The sequence below is a fragment of the Equus quagga genome, chromosome 4, assembly GCF_021613505.1.
Source record: "Equus quagga isolate Etosha38 chromosome 4, UCLA_HA_Equagga_1.0, whole genome shotgun sequence".
NCBI classification, from domain to species: domain Eukaryota; kingdom Metazoa; phylum Chordata; class Mammalia; order Perissodactyla; family Equidae; genus Equus; species Equus quagga.
Genome location: NC_060270.1, coordinates 122,456,196 through 122,474,316, shown reverse-complemented (window position 1 = coordinate 122,474,316; position 18,121 = coordinate 122,456,196). Strand labels below are relative to the sequence as shown.

The window sequence follows — 18,121 nt, the reverse complement described above, 5'->3', positions numbered from 1 at the left end:
CATACTTCCAGAGAATGACTGTTACATTGGCCTGACTCTTGCTGCCATTAATATGAGCTTGACTGGTGTTCCTCTGACAGCCCCACTGCCTGATGGGTCTACCCTGAGTTTCCTGTCTAATTGCTCTGCTCATTGTTGATCTTTAGCCCATCAACCTCTTTCCCTTGATTCTGGGTTGGTATTATCATGGTATTATCATCTATCAGAACAGATGAACAAGTGTCTCACCACACATTCATTTTATGTCTACAACATATAATGGATACCCAGACTATGTAGGCAATATCTTATCAAAGACATCAAATATCTAGATGAATTGTATAATCAGAATGGCTTTGATGTGTTTAACTAACATTCATTTCTTTTCCAGCCACTGGTATCTATCAAAACAAATCAATTAAAAGTTGAGTTTCGATTAGTCTTAATTGAGAATTTCCCCCCTCAAATTTTCCAGAAACTTCTAGCATATATCTAGCAATCAGGTGTATTCTGTTACAACTAAAAAGGTAAGTGTGCCTAACCATATCATTCAACAAAAATAAATGTAAGAGAGCAATAGAATTGAAAAAAAGAAAAGAAATGCTAACACAGAGAAAGAAGAGGAGGAGACACATTTCACACAATTGATGTCTACAATGAAATTAAGAAGGAAAATATCAGGGGAAAAGGAATGAAAGAATAAGAACAAGAGGTAAGAGGTGAACAAGAGGAATGATACTCTGAAGATGACCAAAGAAGAAGGAAAATCTGGATATTTTAAAGTCAAACATTTGGTTTGATTTTAAACAGCAGAAGCAATAATCCTGCTCTGACAGATTAAACACAAACTGGGTCAGCATTCCCCAGTAGATATATCCATCTATGTGTCTTCAAAGATAGTTTCAAATATTTTGCTTGAGGAAAAATCATGTGTTCCAATTTTAGTACCCATTTTTGGAAAACATGTTATCTTAGAGAATTTGAAATGAAATTGCTTCTCTTATAATTTTATCTTCTTATCATCAATCATAAATCTAATTAATCATAATCTAATTAAAATAGAATTCAATATAGATTATTTTGATATAGAAACATATGTTTATGCTCAGTATTATTTAGGGTAACTCAGTTCCTATGGGTGGATATATGAAATAGCATTTCCTTAGTACAGCATCACCTAAATGCTGCTCTCCCTTTAGAAGAACTTGGCTGGCTCCTTGATGCCAGGATTAGCGCCAGGCTGCCATAATCCTTTATCATTCGCACTTGGGGAGGTGAAACCTCTATTATCAGACATGTAGACTTTCTCTTACCAACTGGCATGGACTGGGGCAGGCACATATTGGAAAACTCTCATTGGAAAAGTGTGATGCTCCCTAGCTTTCTACTGCATAGCTATATTCTTCAGTACACGCAGAAGCACTTGAGTGAAAATATTGTAGAGGTCATTAAAAATACAGCAGAATCTGGAAGGGTGATGAAGACTTTCTAACTGTACCTGGGTGATTTAGAAATATGATACAAACATGACTATTAGAAAGATTTGCAGAAGGAAGAGCTATTTATTTATTCTCCTTCCCACTTCCAGATTCTCAATTAAGAGCATATCCAGATACAGATTATGTTTATGTCATTTTCCCCAAGATGTAATATGATGGATACTGATTTATTAATTAAACCTATTCTTTAATCCATGCCAACATTCATATATATGTGTATTTCCTTCAAAAATTGAAAACAAACATCATAAATTTGAGAATTTTAACACACAAAAATGTCATAAGAACTTATATTGGTTATTTGCTATTTCTTGTCTACTAGTACTGTTTTACAGTTCCTGGAAGAATACTATGTACTTTGCATATTTTTGAGTTATTTCCCCACCAAATACTACCATTACTTTAACAGGAATTTCCATGGTTTATTGTCTAGAGAACCAATTGTTCAGGAAAAATAGTAAACTCTGAATACAAACAACATTAAAACGAACAGAAAAACAAATGGACGTGTTATACTTATTCTGAAAGAAGATACCATAATTTAAGTATTGATAGAGCTCCAAAGATATTTCGCTGGGCCTCTGAGGTTCAGAGATGCCAATGGATAGAAGAAAAAATATGCTGCAAATCCAAATCTTATTGTTACTATACATTCCTAAAACATTGAAAACCAACTAAAAACAAAAGTTTGATTTACATAAATATTTAACAAAAATTTATTGCAAGAGATATTTTTCACTGAATTTACAGTTTCAAGGAACATGGTACAAAACATAGTGCCATCAGCTTTGTCTAAACATTAAATAGGTGCAAATACACAAAGATTAAAAAAAACCAAAGCATACTTTACAACAGAAATTATAATACTATAAATATATTTTATGTACATTATACATACTCTTAAGACATCAGTTTAATATACAGCATATATTGTATTGATTTTCAAACTATTCAGTGCCTTAATAATATTATATATCAGAAACTTAAGAATTTATTTGCATCATTACACTTACAGTAAATGATTTCATACCAATGAGGCCCTATTTTGGCTAGTTTATTTCCACCATTTAAATAGGCAATTATCCACTTAGATGAGCATATATGCATATAGCAATAGTTTTCAGATGAATGTTTTCTTTCCCTTTGATGGTGATGGTCAGAAGAGGGGCTGCAGTGGGATGACAGTAGGGTGTGGGGAAAGCAGAGAAGGGAAAAGTGCATGGGGTAAAGGCGGGAAAGCCAGATGGCCAGGATGAAGGACTGAAGCTGGGATGACTGGCATCTGAGGAGGAGCAACAAAAGTTGGCTGGTTCCCAGGACAAAGCCTTGGTCCTACTGGTCCTACTGAGATCTGAGGTAACGATGTTCTGGTGAGAGCTGGGACTTGGGAAAGAAACTGTTGGTGTGGTTGAAGCACTTTAAATGTTCCTGCGGCTGCCGCTGCCGCTGCGGCTGCAGCGGCTGCCGCATGCTGCTGCAAAACAGTGTGGTGGATAGTGGTTACAGAGGTAGAACATAAGGGCTGCTGCAAAGGCAGAGGCTGCAGAGGTGTGCTAGGGGGCGGGAGGGCAGCTGGAGGAAAAGTAAATTTGACCTTGTTGGCCAGCATATTCGCGGGGATGATGTGCTGGTAGACCTCACATGGTAGATTTTTGAATTTGTCATGGTTTTCTATCGGGATCAATAATGCTTGTTCTGGTAAAGCTAATGGAGCCAGGATTTGCTCTGTTGTTACAAAGGTATGACCACTGACATGTGCTTCTTTGAATGGTAGTGGTGGTTGTGCGTTAAGGATTCCTGAATTAAAACGCAGCCACTCAGTTGATGCCTCATTCATCTTTCCTTGTGGAGGGACTTCGGCCAGTTCATAATGGCAAAGGTATGATTTAGGTCGGGACTGTCTAGAGTTTCTTTCAATATTAGGCACCTTGTAAGGAATTTGCTTTTCATTAACATCTCTATTCTCACTTCCTTCTTTGTGTTTAAGCAAGGTATTATTAATTTCTTCTTTTGTTGGGGCACTGGCTACATAGACAGATGTCGTGGGCTCGTTGGAAATCTCTGGCAATTCACCAGGAGTGGTATCCATCACTAAGGGCTCAGTTTCTCCACTGATTTCAGAAGGAAGGGGACTGCTAGGGTGCAGTTTATTTTCTACTCGGTCTGTTTGTTCCAAGTTTCTTTCGACATTTGCAATTTCTTGTGGTTTAATTTCCTCTTTTTTATCTTCACTTATTAACTCACCCTGGTAATGTAAGGAAGAATTGCCTTTCATGGGATAATCTGTATTCTCTTTCAGTTCCAAAGCTTCAAATCCGGTGTGGAATCTGCTTCTTTTTCTCCTCCTTTTCCTTTTAGGCTTACAGGGAGCAGAAGCACGTGGTGGCCTCAAAAATTCTTCTGGTAAATAATTCTGTCGATTTAAACTTTCATCTGAAGAACAAGAATGTGAATATTGTCTACGTTTTCGATGGGATCTTTCTGATTCATTAATAAGAGAATTATAACCTCTTTTAACAGCCTGATTCTGACTCAGGCATTTCATGTCATTTGGGAGAACCAGGCATCTGTGATCCTGACTACAGCTGGACATTTTGGCTTTCCAATTACAGTAAGTTCTGGAATATGTCAAATTGTGTTTCCCAGGATGTATCATTGTTGGATTGGATTTTCCATTTAAAACAATTGAGTTCTTTTTACAGTGGGTTTTAGAACTGACAGCATCATCGTTATTGTATTCACTGCTCCAGGTTTTACATATTTCTTCATTTGCACTTAAGTTTGTAGATGCTGATTTGGCCCTTTTATCAGGGAGTTGATATGAGTCCCATAATTGCTCTGCAGCTAAATACTCCTTTTCAGTAATTGTTTCCAGTAGATTTTTCCTAGTTGTATCAGTGTAACTATTTTCCATTTCCATTTTGAAGTGAGTTTCTGATTCTTTGGTTTTCTCCCCACTATGATGTTGACATAACCTCCTTCTTTTTTTCTTTCTTCTACTTTTATGGAACCAGTGTTCATGAGTATCTTTTAACCTCATTTTGTTGTATTTCTCATCTACAGTATCCTGTTTTATTTGATTTTTAGTAAGATTATATTTTTTTGTTTTTCTGATCCTACAGGAAATATTTTTATACCTCTGATCTGTATTCTCATTTTTTCCAGAATCACAAGTATTGGAGAGAGTATTATCATCAGCTAAAAGAGGAGTGACTTGGGTGTATTCATTTCTGCGACCTCCAATTTCATAATCAGTGAGTCCTGCAGTAGATGTGTCCTTGCAATCTAAGACTGGTCTCTTGCAAATGTCTTCTCCATTCTGCTGGGAATAAAGATCATTTAAGGGCAGTTTATTTTTATCTAGATTGTTGTTTAATTTAGTGGACTTGAAGTCAAAACAGAGAGGATTACAGCTATAGGAGATTGATGGTTGAGTAGTTGTGTAAGTCAGCATTTCTGACGGCCACTGGAGAACTGTGGATCTGTCTTTGTTAAGAACTGGTACAAATGGCTCACTTGGTCTTTTATATGGATCTGTTTTTTTATGTAAGCTTCTGTTATCTTCTTCAGAATTAGAAGGGGCCAACATCTCAGGGCCATGATTTTTATTTTCAACTTCAATTACGGATACATCATTGTCCTTAACATTTTCCTCAGTTGTAGCTTGCAAAGATATGCAATCATTAGCCATGTCAAGAACTGTGGATTTATTTCCTAACAACTCAGAACTATTATCACTCATAGATATGTCTTCATTAATAATAACATCTTCCTGTAATATTTGGTCTGCCAATGGGACTGAATTTTGGCAACTGTCTGCATCAGAAGATAAAGGAAGCTGAAACTGGTAAAATGAAGGTAATAATAATGCATCTTGTTCACTAGAAACTTCTTTCATCTCTTGAGTTTGAGCAGTTTCTTTGTCAGTACACATTCCCTCTGGTATATGAAAAGAGTTAGCTTTCTCCTCGGAACCCAAAAGCACATCTGTTGGTGAAGATAGTTGAAGATGACAAGCACCGGGGACAAATCTACTTTTTCTGCTAAATCCTTTTTCCACAGAGGCATCATCATTGTATTCAGAGAAGGCTGCAGCTGAGGACTCCAGCTTCACAGATGCTTTCTTTGGAAATGCAAAAGAAAAGCCAATTTTGTGTCTGTGAAGTCCCTGGGCTTGATCTCCACGTTGGTTATTTTTTGCTGTATAATTACCTGCGCTTTCTGGGTCTGTAGTAACAGTGGTAACATCTTTAGCACTCTCTTCACTGTGAATCAGAGTATATTTGAAATCTTCCTGGTTATTAACTGAATCCACAACAACTCTTCGGGAAATTTCATTACAATTTTCTCGCACAGTAACAGTTGTTGACTTGAACATGGGGCCACTTCCAGGAGCACTACACAAAAAATCAAAAGTGTGTATTAGATAGGGCATTTTGAGAAAAATATTCAAACACTTAACACCTTAGAAATGTCATTATAAGATTTTTTTTTCAAATTTGTAAATCTTTATAAGAGAATTACTTTCATTTGGTACAACTACCTTCCATAGTGCCACAATTTCATTTAGTTATTGGTTATTTGGGGGGATAACTTGGAGATGCTGTCTTGAGGTTACTTTTATAGCTATCAACAACAATGTCAAGGACATTCCTACGCTCCTAACCAATGCATTCTGACCAAGATTTTTTACCCTTATGGCCTCTTCAGTGACATTTTGGAGTGTTGTAGAATTCTCTAAAATGAAATTACTTTTAATTCACCAATACTTATCATAATTGATACTGTGTGGAGAATATGAAGGAAATTAAGAAAAAACCCTCACTCATGACTTTAGAAGGGCTAGGGATTCAGTTCAACAATTCACTTCAACCAACCTCCACTGAGAGTTTACCACAGGCCAGGTGGTATGGTGTAATGCAAAAATGACTAAAAGACAATAATAGCTCAATGAGAGCTTTGAGTCTTTTGGAATTGCTATTCTTAATATTTAAAAATTACCCTGAAGTTATCAATTATATAATAATATACAGTAGATGCAAGATAGAAGACTGTTGACTTAAGATGTAATTTCTATTTATTTGGCATTACAGTATATCGTATATAGTGAGTTCTGACTACAAGAACTAAACTGTTCAGCACATAAACAAGGAGCTACCTAAACATCGTCTTTACCCTAACAGAATCAAGCTGTGCAAAACTTCCCATGCTACTCTCAAATGTTAGTTGCTTAGAAGTCATAAATGGCCCCCAATTTTTTAAATTGAATATTTCCTTTAATCTCTAATACGATGGACTGTTTCATTGCCTTGTTTGATAGTAAGAAACAACACTCCTAGTCTGCATATCTTTAGAGGCACCCACTTAATGGGAAAATTGTGTATGTGCGTGTGTGTGCATGTATAATGTGAAATATATACTGTATACTTAGGAAAATAATTTAGATAAGAAGTGTTGCTTTTTTTTTGTACATAACTTATTATTAACTCTAGTTCTTTTAATATATTAGAATTTACATTTGCAAATGCCACTTATAGCATATTCAATTACATAGGTCCTATGATTCTCCATAACATAAACTTACGCTTGTATAATTTATCATTTATTATCAAACAGAGTAAAAACTTCTGGTTGGTGTAATTGAACAGCAGTTATGTTTGATTTTAATCCTATAGGATTCCAGCTACATTTAAATTGATTTTGATTTTTTCTAAATTTGATATCCCAAACAATCTTTTGATATATCAATATTCCCTAACAGTATTGGTACCAAATAGATTTGGTATAACATAGCTTTGTTTTAGACAATAATAAGAGAATCCTATTTAATCGGAGTGCATGAGGAAGGACACTCTAAAAAGCGGTCTTCTTTTCATAATGTAGCCCTGGCCTAAATTGTAAGTTCTGAATTGTGACACTATAGCTGCTCTGTTAGAAGCAGGACAAAGTATAAGAGCTGTGAACTTCTAGCAGTCCAGTTTTTGTTATTTACAGCAAAATTAACTTTGACCTGCCTCTGAAATGCACAAGTTCTTCTTGACCTTTATTATTTTTATAATTGCAAAGAGAATTTTAAACAAAAGTTTCCAAATTTTCAATTGAAAAAATAAGTTCCTCTTAAAACTCCTTCATATCAAAGGTCATAAGATAGTGCTTTGGTCTCTTCTTCAATCAAATATTTTGAATTTCCACCAAGAAATAGAATAATTTTCCACTAAGATAGCATAAACAGTAGAATAATATGAAATTTACTTCTTTACAAACTAAAATTATAGTAATTTTGGCTTTTTATTGAAATGTGCATTAAACAGGTGTTTGCATAAAATTCAAATTCAAATCACTGTTTACAACCCACAGAAAGCCATGACAATGTGAGTGTCTTATTCTGGGTACAGAAATAAATAAATCTGTACCCTTGATTTCTACATCCCTTTTTGTTTTAGGGTCATTATATTTTAAGAAAACTTAACATTTCATTGGCCACTCACCATACAGTTTCCTTTCTTAGCTCGGCCAGCTTGTGCAGGCGTTGGAGGGCCTTTTCCTGTTTTCTTTCATCTTTCCTGGATTTAGATGCTACATTTCGAGCAAATTCCCTTTGTTTCAGTTCTTTGAGCCTCTATTAAAAAATATGGAAATGATTAATAGTATTTGACTGTATGGCAATTTGAAAGTTACTATTGTTGATATTGTTGGAATTTCAGAATACATCCTCTTCAACCTCATCTAAGGAAAATACAACATTTGTGATAATCCACTTCTGACAAAAGCATTTTCTTGCACTTTTGGCTTATGAAAATGCCAAAGCATATTATTACATTATATGAAAAGATATACCTATGCCTTAGGTGAATTGGAATTGAAAACTTTCATTTCTGTTTAATGATTGTTTCCTGCAAAGGTTCTCTGCCTAATTCAGGTGAAGCATTGGAGTCTTATAAACCCCTAATTTTCAAACAAATGCAATTAGCTTTTGTGTTTCAGTTATACATAATAAATTCCATCATATTTTATATGTCTATATTAGAAAGGTATCTGGTCCTTCTCATATTTTCGAAGATGAATAAACGTCTTATGTTAATCCATAAAGCAAATGATTTCCAACTTACATGATTTAAAACAATCCCTCCCCTCAAATATCAGGTGTGTTTCCCAAATAATTCAGTATCTGGGAAGAAAATTAATAGTGTTTTTCTGAAAATTCTTTTTACATTGCGCATATTTTTCACCTGTACTGAAAAAGCTCCTTTTCTGGCTTGAAGGCCAGAAACAGAACACACCAACTTGGATAGAATTGATAAATAGCCATGAATGTGACATGATTTAAGAGAAACCGAAGTGGTCTCATGCCCCAAATATTTTCGCTATAGACTTTCACAGAGCCACAGTTATTAAAAATGATTAAAACTTCATTTTATTCTCATGAAAGCCCATGTTGTTATGCAGTTGTGATATGTCAGAGTCTTAGTGTAGCACTCTATGAGAATAAAACATATACTAATCACATTTTTATGAAGTGATTGAGCAAAGTCGTAATGAGTATCTTACAAATATACACTGATGCATGCCAAGGGCTCAGAACAACACCCAGTATGTAAAACGTCTGCTTAGCCAATATCTATTGATTTATGCATAAATCACTTATGCATTGTGATTTAGAAATGTTCCTTCTATCTTGCAAAAAGTCTGATGAAATAATATTAGACACGTGGTGATCCTGGATTGTATCTGCTTAATTTCACCTACATAGTACCATAGCTTAAGCTTCAAATAATTCCTAATATTTTAATTGATGGGATTTATATAAGATGTGTGGGTGTATCTGTGTGTAATATATACATGAGATTATTCTAGAATAATTATTTTAAAATAATACAAAGATATTTTGAGAGTGCTCATTTGCCCTGGCAGATTTGTGAAAAAGGAGTTTATTAAAGAATTAAATTTAGATAAAAAGTAGACCATATCATAAATATCTAAACTGTACAAATATTTCATAGAAAGTAAAATTTTAATATCATTACTCTGATATGACTATTAAAAGTGGTTACAATTTTATAATATGCATTAAATAATTTATTTATTTTTAAAAGTATATCTAGGATTAGAATATAATAGGTAAATAAAGTTTTACTTCTAAATGTTAGATATCTATTATTTTGGTCATCTCTATTTCTTAAAATCTTGAAGCAATATCAAGACTCATTCAACAGACAATTATTGAGCATTAGCAACAGGCATGCTGTTAAATGGCTGAGTTTTTTTAAAAGATTAAAGAGAATGTTTTTATTTTTGTCTGGTGTGTATCTGTGTATCTGTGACTGTATGTGTAGGCAAGTGTGTGTGACTGTGTGTTTACATGCATTTCGCAGCAATAGGGAGAGAACACACACTGAAATCGATAATGGCAATCATTGGTTGAGGTACTCTTATTGTGCCATATTAGGACCAAAGAGGGGTGCCCAAAAATTCACAAGGAAGGCCACCTGGGAAAGTGGTATCTGGTCTGGGTCCTGAAGGATACAAGAAGAATTAGCCTGAAGAAGAAGGGTTGGATGTTGAGGGTGGGAGGATATTTCAGGGAAAATAAATAACTTTGTATAAACACGGAAATAGAAGAGTGTACATTATAAAAAAAACAAAAAAAAATGCATGTAATGGCTACAGCAGAGTGTATATGCAGAAATGAGGAAAATTGATGAATTATAGGGTCCAATCAAATCATGGGAGATCCTGTCTATCATATTACAAAACAATTTCAATTATATGAAATGCCAAAACTTTCACTATTTACTGTTTCAAATTAACCATTATGATTTGAATTAATCCGTTTCCATTGACATAGTAGTTAAATATCAAGGAGTCTGTCAATTATCAAATGACAGTACTGCTGTGTGTTGTCTGTGATGTAACTGAATGATAGACACTACTGAAATCAGCCCTAAATGCTGATTTAGAGAACTGTGTATATTTAGAATGTAAATATTGTTTTAGTCTTCTAGAGGTTGTCAAGAAGTACCAAGCTACAATCAATTGTTCCTACGGATCTCAATCTCACTCTATGTGCAACTAATTCTCTTATCTCAGTGACAGACTTCCTGATATCAAGGTAAATGATAATACTTAGGGACTATTCAGCTGTTGAGCTTATAGGCATGGCCAAATACTTTGGTTAGTTTGTGGCTAGAATTCATGTGTCTTAATATCGTTTCTTGTATTTTTATGCAGCAAAAATAAAGCCCTTTTCATATTTTATTTCTAGTAGAATAATTTTGAAAGATAAATAATATAAACCAAATCAACTTTTTTCCGAGAATGCCAAATGGAAAGAAAACTTAAGTTCCACACAAATAAATATACAAGATAAGACCTGTGAGGCTTAGGGAAATATCAATGCTATTTCAAAAGCTTCCTAAACAATTTATTGAGAATCACTCAAAAGAAATCTAGTGATAAATGTCAAGACAGGAATGGCAGTCAGCAAGAATTAGAAAATCAGAAGAATGTTCAAAGGAATTTGTGGAAAGATGTGGTCTAGCTGCTGTATTACAAAAATTATAATGCACATTGACGTACAATTCAATACGTGCTTTGGAATTATGCAAGTAGAGAACGGAAAAACATAAAGAATCAATATTCTTTGATTATACCACTATCTTAGAAGGCCTACTTTACTTTCCCACTGATTTACTTTTATTAGTTTATAGACAGCCAAAATGTCATAGGGCAACATAGGTCATTGATCCTCAGATGTGGTCTCAGGAAACCTACGGAGTTGGATGGTTAGGGAAGTTATGATGATCTTGGCCTCAGGTTAGTGGATGGTATTTAGAGACTGGCAAAGTTGGTTAATCAATACGAGACGGACAGGGGAGAGATTACCATTTAGATAACTCAGTAGTTTGTGCTTAAATATTTGGGTAAATTACATTGTTTTACAATTGAAACCAAACTTTTATGAATGTTCTCAAATCTATATTTTGTACACCTGTCTAATTACATTCAAAAATAGGTTTCCAAAAGCAGAGCTGCTGGAATGAAAGGTATACTTGCTCTCTTTTTGAGGTTCTAAACCTATCACCATATTTGTTCACCTTCCAACAGTATTTGAGATTGTATACATATCCAATGTTGCATAGCATCACTCAACTTTTTAATTGATAGTCCATAGGTGATATATCATTAATGTTTGGCCTATAATTCATTTGATTACTAGGAAAACTGGAATATTTTTACATACATTACCCATCTGTATTTCTTCATTTAGAATGAACATCATTCCTTAAAATGTATTAAGCAGTATTTTATACACTACTTTGAGTCTGAAAATAAACATACGCGCAAACAAGGTTTGCATTATTATCTGTAGTTAAAGTAGACAAAACTGAAGCTAAGCAAATTTTGGGGACTTGTCCAGAATCACATGCAAGTGGTAGAAATGGGACAGGAATCAGAATTTCCTGGGACATTTCCTGTGATCTATCTCCCATATTGACTGTGCGCTATGCTATTCAAGCTGTCTAACTCTTTAGGTCAAGCTGATCTGACTATGATGCTTATATTCATTTATCTTTCAGCCCGTATTCATTAAGTGCTCCTTATGTGCCAGCAGCTATTCTAGGCACAGTTGATATATATGTGACAAAGCTTTGCTTGTTTCATGAAATTTTCATCATAGCTGAGAGAGACAGACATTAAAACATATAAGTTAGTGGTATAGCATAGCAGATAATGAAAAGCACTGTGGCTGAAACAAAACTAAGCAGAGAGGGCATGTGGTGAGGGGAAGGATAGCAATTTCAAAGAGAGTGATTAGGGAAGGTTTTATATTAAGTTAATTTTCTATTTCTGTTTAACAAATTGCCACCACTTAACACCTTAGAACAGCATACATTGATTATCTCATGGTTTCCATAGGTCAGTATGTCTGTCCTTTGCTCAGTCAAGGTGTTAGCCAAGCTGTATTCTCATCTGGAGAACTGTCTTGGAAAAAATCATCTCCCAAACTCCCTAAAGATGTTGGTAGAATTCCTTTCCTTGTGGTTGTAGGATTGATAGCCTCGGCTTCCCACTGACTGTCAGTCAAGGCCACTCAGCAGCTAGAGGCTGCCAGCAGTTTCTTGCCCCAGGGTCCACTCACAAGCCCTCTTACAACATGACAGCTTCTTCAACATCAGCAAGGAAGTCTCTCTCTCCGTTGTGCTGACTTAGTCTTATATAACATAAAATCTATGTAAAACAACCAAATCAACAGAGTGACACCTCATCACTTTTTTTCATATTTTATCAGTTAGAAACAAGTCACAGATTCCATCCACACTCAAGGGAAGGGGATTATATAAAGGCAGGACTCATTGGGGATCACCTTAGGGTGTGTCCTCCATAGAAAGCCTCATTGAGAAGGTGCCATTTGAACAAAGGCTTGTAAGAGGTGAGGAACAAGCCAAAAAGATATGTCAGGAAAAAAATCTCCAGGCAGAAAGAACAACCAGAATAAAAGTAATAGTGGATTGCAGGTCATTTTTGTTTTGATCATTGCTCTTTATCACAAGTTAGCACTGATGCTCCTTAGCTGCAAGTTTATAAAGGGTGGGGAAAAGAAGAATTATCTGAACCACAACACTGGGCAAGTGACAGCAGATAGAAGAAGAGAAAACTTGGGCCTTGCTTGCAGGTGGTTCTGTACAATATGCAGGCACCACCCGAAAGCAGACAGCTACAGTGCTATAGGCCTTTTCTGGAAAAGCCCTGGAGGACAGAGATGAAGGGGAATCCTCCCAGTGGACAGAATTTTGAGCAATGAACCTGGTTGTTCATTTTTCTTGGAAAGAGAAATGGCCAGAAGTGAGATTATATACCAATTGATGGGCTGTGGCCAACGGGTTGGTTGGATGGTTAGGGACTTGGAGGAACATGATTGAAAATTAGTGACAGGGAGGTCTAGGGAAGAGGTATGTTGCTAGATCCTTTTGAGTGGGCTAAAAACTTGAAGATATTCGTGTCCATGTGAATGCTCACCAAAGGATCACCTCAGTAGAGGAGGATTTTTATAAACAAGTGCATAGGATGACCTGTTCTGTGGATACCAGACAGCCTCTTTCCCCAGCCACTCTTGTCATTGCCCAGTGAACTCATGAACAAAGTGGCCATGGTGGCAGGAATGGAGGTTATACATGGGTTCAGCAACATGAACTTCTATTCATCAAGGGCCACCTGGCTATGGCTACTGCTGAGTGCCCAATCTGCCAGCAATAGAAACCAACAGTGAGCCCCCATTATGGCACCATTCTCGGGGGTGATTAGCCAGTTACTTGATGGTAGGTTGATTACATTGGGCAGCTTCCTTCGTAAAGAGGGTGGTGCTTTGTTCTTTCTAGAATAGACCCTCACTTTGGATACGGACTTGCCTTCCCTCCATGCAATTCTCCTGCCAAAACTATGATCAGTGGACTTACAGAATGGTTTATACACCCTCATAGTATTCCACACAGAATTGCTCCTGATCAAGGAACTCACCTGATAGCAAAAAAAGTGTGGCAATAGGCCTATGCTCATGGAATTCACTGCTCTTACCATGTTCCTTACCATACTGAAGCAGCTGGTTTGATAGAACAGTGGAATGGCCTTTTGAAGACTCAGTTATACCTTTGGCTAGGTGGCAATACCTTGCAGGACTGGAGCAAGGTTTTCTAGGAGACCGTATTTGCTCTGAATGAGAGTCCAGTATATGGCGCCAGTTCTCTCATAGCCAGGATTGAAGGGTCCAAAAATCAAGGGGTGGAAATGGAGGTGGCACCACTCACTATTACTTCTAGTGATTCACTAACAAAATTCTTGCTTCCCATACTCACAACTTATGCTCTGTTGAGCTAGAGGTCTTAGTTTCAAATGGGGGAATAATTCCACCAGGAGACACAACAATGATTCCATTGAACTGGAAGTTAAATCTGCTACCTTGCCACTTTGGGCTCCTCATGCCACTGAATTAACAGGCAAAGAAGGGAGTTACAGTGCTGACTGAGAGATTGATCTTGATTACCAAGGGGAAAAGGGACTGCTACTCCACAATGGAGGTAAGGAAGAAATCTGAAATACAGGAGATCCCTTTTGATGTCTCTTAGAATTTCCATACTGTGTGATTAAAGTCAATGGAAAATTACAGCAATCAAATTCAGGCAGTATTACTAATGGCCCAGACCCTTCGAGAATGAAGGTGCTTGCTGAGGGCAAAGGGAATGGGTAGTAGAAGACAGTTATAAATACCAAGTTTGACCACATGACTAGTTAAGACATGAAAACTGTACTTGTCATGAGTATTTCTTCCAAATTTTATGATGAATGAATATAATTTTATTCATATAATAGTATAATATATACCCTTATTTTCTTTCCTCCTTTATCCTTTTATCATACAACATAAGATGTATTGACTTTGCATCATAGTATTTAAGTTGTAGGATATGAAGTAGAAGAGTAAACATCACCCAAAGACCTTGCATCCTCTTCTGGGGAATGAGTTAGTGAGTTTCTGGTTGTATATAGGATAGTTGTATCACGTTAGGAAGAATACGACCTGTTCCTGTTTTTATTTGGAGATTAAGCATGGTTAAAGGAGATGTCTATGGGCAGCAACTTGACAAGGGGTAGACTTGTGATGGTTAACTGTATATGTCAACCTGGCTAAACCACAGTAGCCAGATATTTGATCAAACACAAGTCTAGATGTCACTGTGAAGAAACTTTTTAGATGAGATTAACATTCATATCAGATGAGTAATCAGATTTACTCACTAAATCCTTGTAAAGCGGATTATCTTCTATAATACGGGGAGATCTCATTCAGTTGAAGGCCTTAAGAGATAAGACTGAAGTCCCTCTGGAAGAATTATACCTCCTTCAGCCTTCCCACTTGAGCCAGCAACATCAACTCTTTCCTGGTTTTCTAGCCTGGCGGCCTGCCCTGCAGATTTTGGACTTGTCGGCCAATTGTGTGAGCCAATTCCTTAAAATAAATCTCTCTCTCTCTCCTGCTCTCTCTCTCTTCCTGTCTCTCTCTCTCCTCCTCCTTTGAATTGTCTTTTCTCTTTTGTCGATGATCAGGTGATCATATTTGTGTGGGTCTATTTCTGGGCTCTCTATTCTGTCCTATTGATCTATTTGTCTATTCTTTCATCAGCACCGCACTATCTTGATTACTGTAGCTTTATAGTAAGTCTTAAAGTCAAACAATGTACACATACACCCCATATATATATATATATGTACACACACACACACACACACATCCATGCCTCCTATTTGTTCTGTTTCTCTGGAGAACCCTGACTAATACAGGTTTTCGCCAGAGGATGGGTAGTCTAGTAGTGAATCTGTGATGAACACAGCAAATTGTGTTCACTTTCTCAATTACGTCTTTTTACTTTATTAATGGAATTCCAATTTGGGGGGAACAGAAAGATACTCAAGTACAGTAATAAAAATGCCAGCCTCCTTTGTGAATAAGAGTGACTCTGTGATACTGTCCTCACTAATTTCATTGTAAGCAGACGTCTCTGAGGAGGATATCCCTAAAAAAAAAAAGTGAAGTCTCGTTAGAAGAAAAATTCCCTTTCTGTTGTTTTAGCCATGATATTAGCTTCCTACCCGTTTTTAAAATTTAAAATTGTGAATTTTAGATGGGCAGCAGCTATCTCAATTGTAAGGCTATCAGTTTGGCAGAGAAGGCCCAGATGCTAAAGATAGCAGAGACAAAAATAGAAAGATTCCTGTTCTCTAATAGCATCACTGAATAACTGCATCATCCGAGGACTGATTACTTATGTAGTTTGGGAAAAACATAAAGTAAAAGCCAACTCTATTTGTGTTTTCCCTTATTTGCAGCTGAATGTAATCTTAATTTACATACCCATTTACTAGATGTGTGACTGGATAATTCACTTTATATTCTTTGACTTCTGTCTCCCCAGATGAAGATGCTGATGATATCTAAAATTCCTTCCAGTTTTGACATTCTCAGATCTGTGTTTTCAATACCATCTTTTAAGATGAGTTCAGTTGGTATTAAATAAAATGGATATTTAAAGATTTTATTTTTTCCTTTTTCTCCCCAAAGCCCCCCGGTACATAGTTGTATATTCTTTGTTGTGGGTCCTTCTAGTTGTGGCATGTGGGACGCTGCCTCAGCGTGGTTTGATGGGCAGTGTCATGTCCGCGCCCAGGATTCGAACCAACGAAACACTGGGCCGCCCGCAGCGGAGCGCGCGAACTTAACCGCTCGGCCACGGGGCCAGCCCCATAAAATGGATATTTAGAACAATTATAAGACCTACCTTGTTAAGTGTTTTCCCTATTATAAGTAAATGCCTTGCTCCTTTGAATTGTTCCAATACTTCTGTTCCCCGTTTCATATTTCTTAGTAAGTTAATAAATTACCCATTTTTACTGTTTCCAGAGGCTCAAAATTTCCTTTGAATTCCCAAGAGTTGTTTCTATCAAGAACTATTTTCAAAGGTTTTTGGAAAATCTAAGTATGCTTTCCATCTTATATAGAAGTAGTACCCTCGAAGAATTACAAGTCAATCTCCGTCTTTATTTCCTGAATCAATTTATCTCTCTTAGAAGATACTATGCAGTGGGTTCTTTTAGAATGTTAGCAAATACGTTTCTTCAGAGAAGGCTAAGATATTCAAGTGAATGGTATCACACTTCAATGTGTAATTTCCTCCTAGCCATTATTTAATCAATGGCTTTACGCTGAGTGACGCTGTGGAAGAGTCTTTTTAAAATTTCTTTTCCTATTACTATCACGAATATGTATCATTTGGACATTTCTCATGGCAGCTTTAAAAGTATCTAATCTCTTAATGGCATATCAGATCGGAACAATATCTTTCCCCAAGGCCTCTCATTCTTTAGATTCCATTAACTCAAGTTTCTCTTTGTGGACAAAAACTCATTCTAGTTCTAATATAAAAGTCTTTGCAATCTGTATGTGTTATGTCTAAAACTGATTTTCCCACCATTCAGTTCATTTTCTTAAGTGCTGGATCAGAAGTGTCTCGTGCATTGTAAGTGCTCATGAATGCTTGTCAAATTGAATTGGCACAGAATGGCGGTGATTAACTTCCTCATACAATAGGAGGCTTTGAAAATTTGCTAACAAAAATCTCAATAAGATTTTTGGTAGTACAGGAAAAGCAATGAAAACTCAAGTATAAGAAATATTGACACGTTTGTTTTAAAAAACACACAAACAATTTGAGTGGCCAGAAATTGAAGAATAGTTAAGAAGTATGGTTCAATTTTATAAGCAAATACTATGCAGCTACTCCAACATTGCTAAGAAGTGCAAAATATTAGGAATACTGTTATATTATAATGCTCTTTTAAAAAATAGAAACAGAGTAAAAATGCCAGAAGATACACAAAATGTTAATGATATTTCTTTTTGTAAGGTAAAATCAGAAGAACTGTCCTTTTATTGTATTTTCCTTTTATTGTTTATTTTATAAAATTTTATTTTCTGGTATTTTCCCTTTTTTTCTTACTTTCATATTTTACTTTAAGAAGAGATTTTTAATCTAGTTGAATCTGGTCTATTTAAAATCATTGGCATAAAATCTACTATATTGTTTTCTTTTTCA

The 18,121-nt window shown here is 36.0% G+C and overlaps 1 protein-coding gene across 1 annotated transcript in view; it reads right to left on the bottom strand.

Annotated features, from left to right (window-relative positions):
* Positions 1 to 2,634: 2,634 nt before the first annotated feature.
* ZNF804A (zinc finger protein 804A) overlaps positions 2,635 to 18,121 on the bottom strand; it is a 278,213-nt gene continuing 262,726 nt past the window's right edge. Inside the window, exons 3-4 of the mRNA XM_046658153.1 lie at positions 7,967 to 8,097; positions 2,635 to 5,875 (exon numbers count right to left, since the gene is read on the bottom strand). Coding sequence (XP_046514109.1) covers positions 2,635 to 5,875; positions 7,967 to 8,097 — 3,372 coding nt within the window. The remainder of the gene's footprint in view (positions 5,876 to 7,966; positions 8,098 to 18,121) is intronic.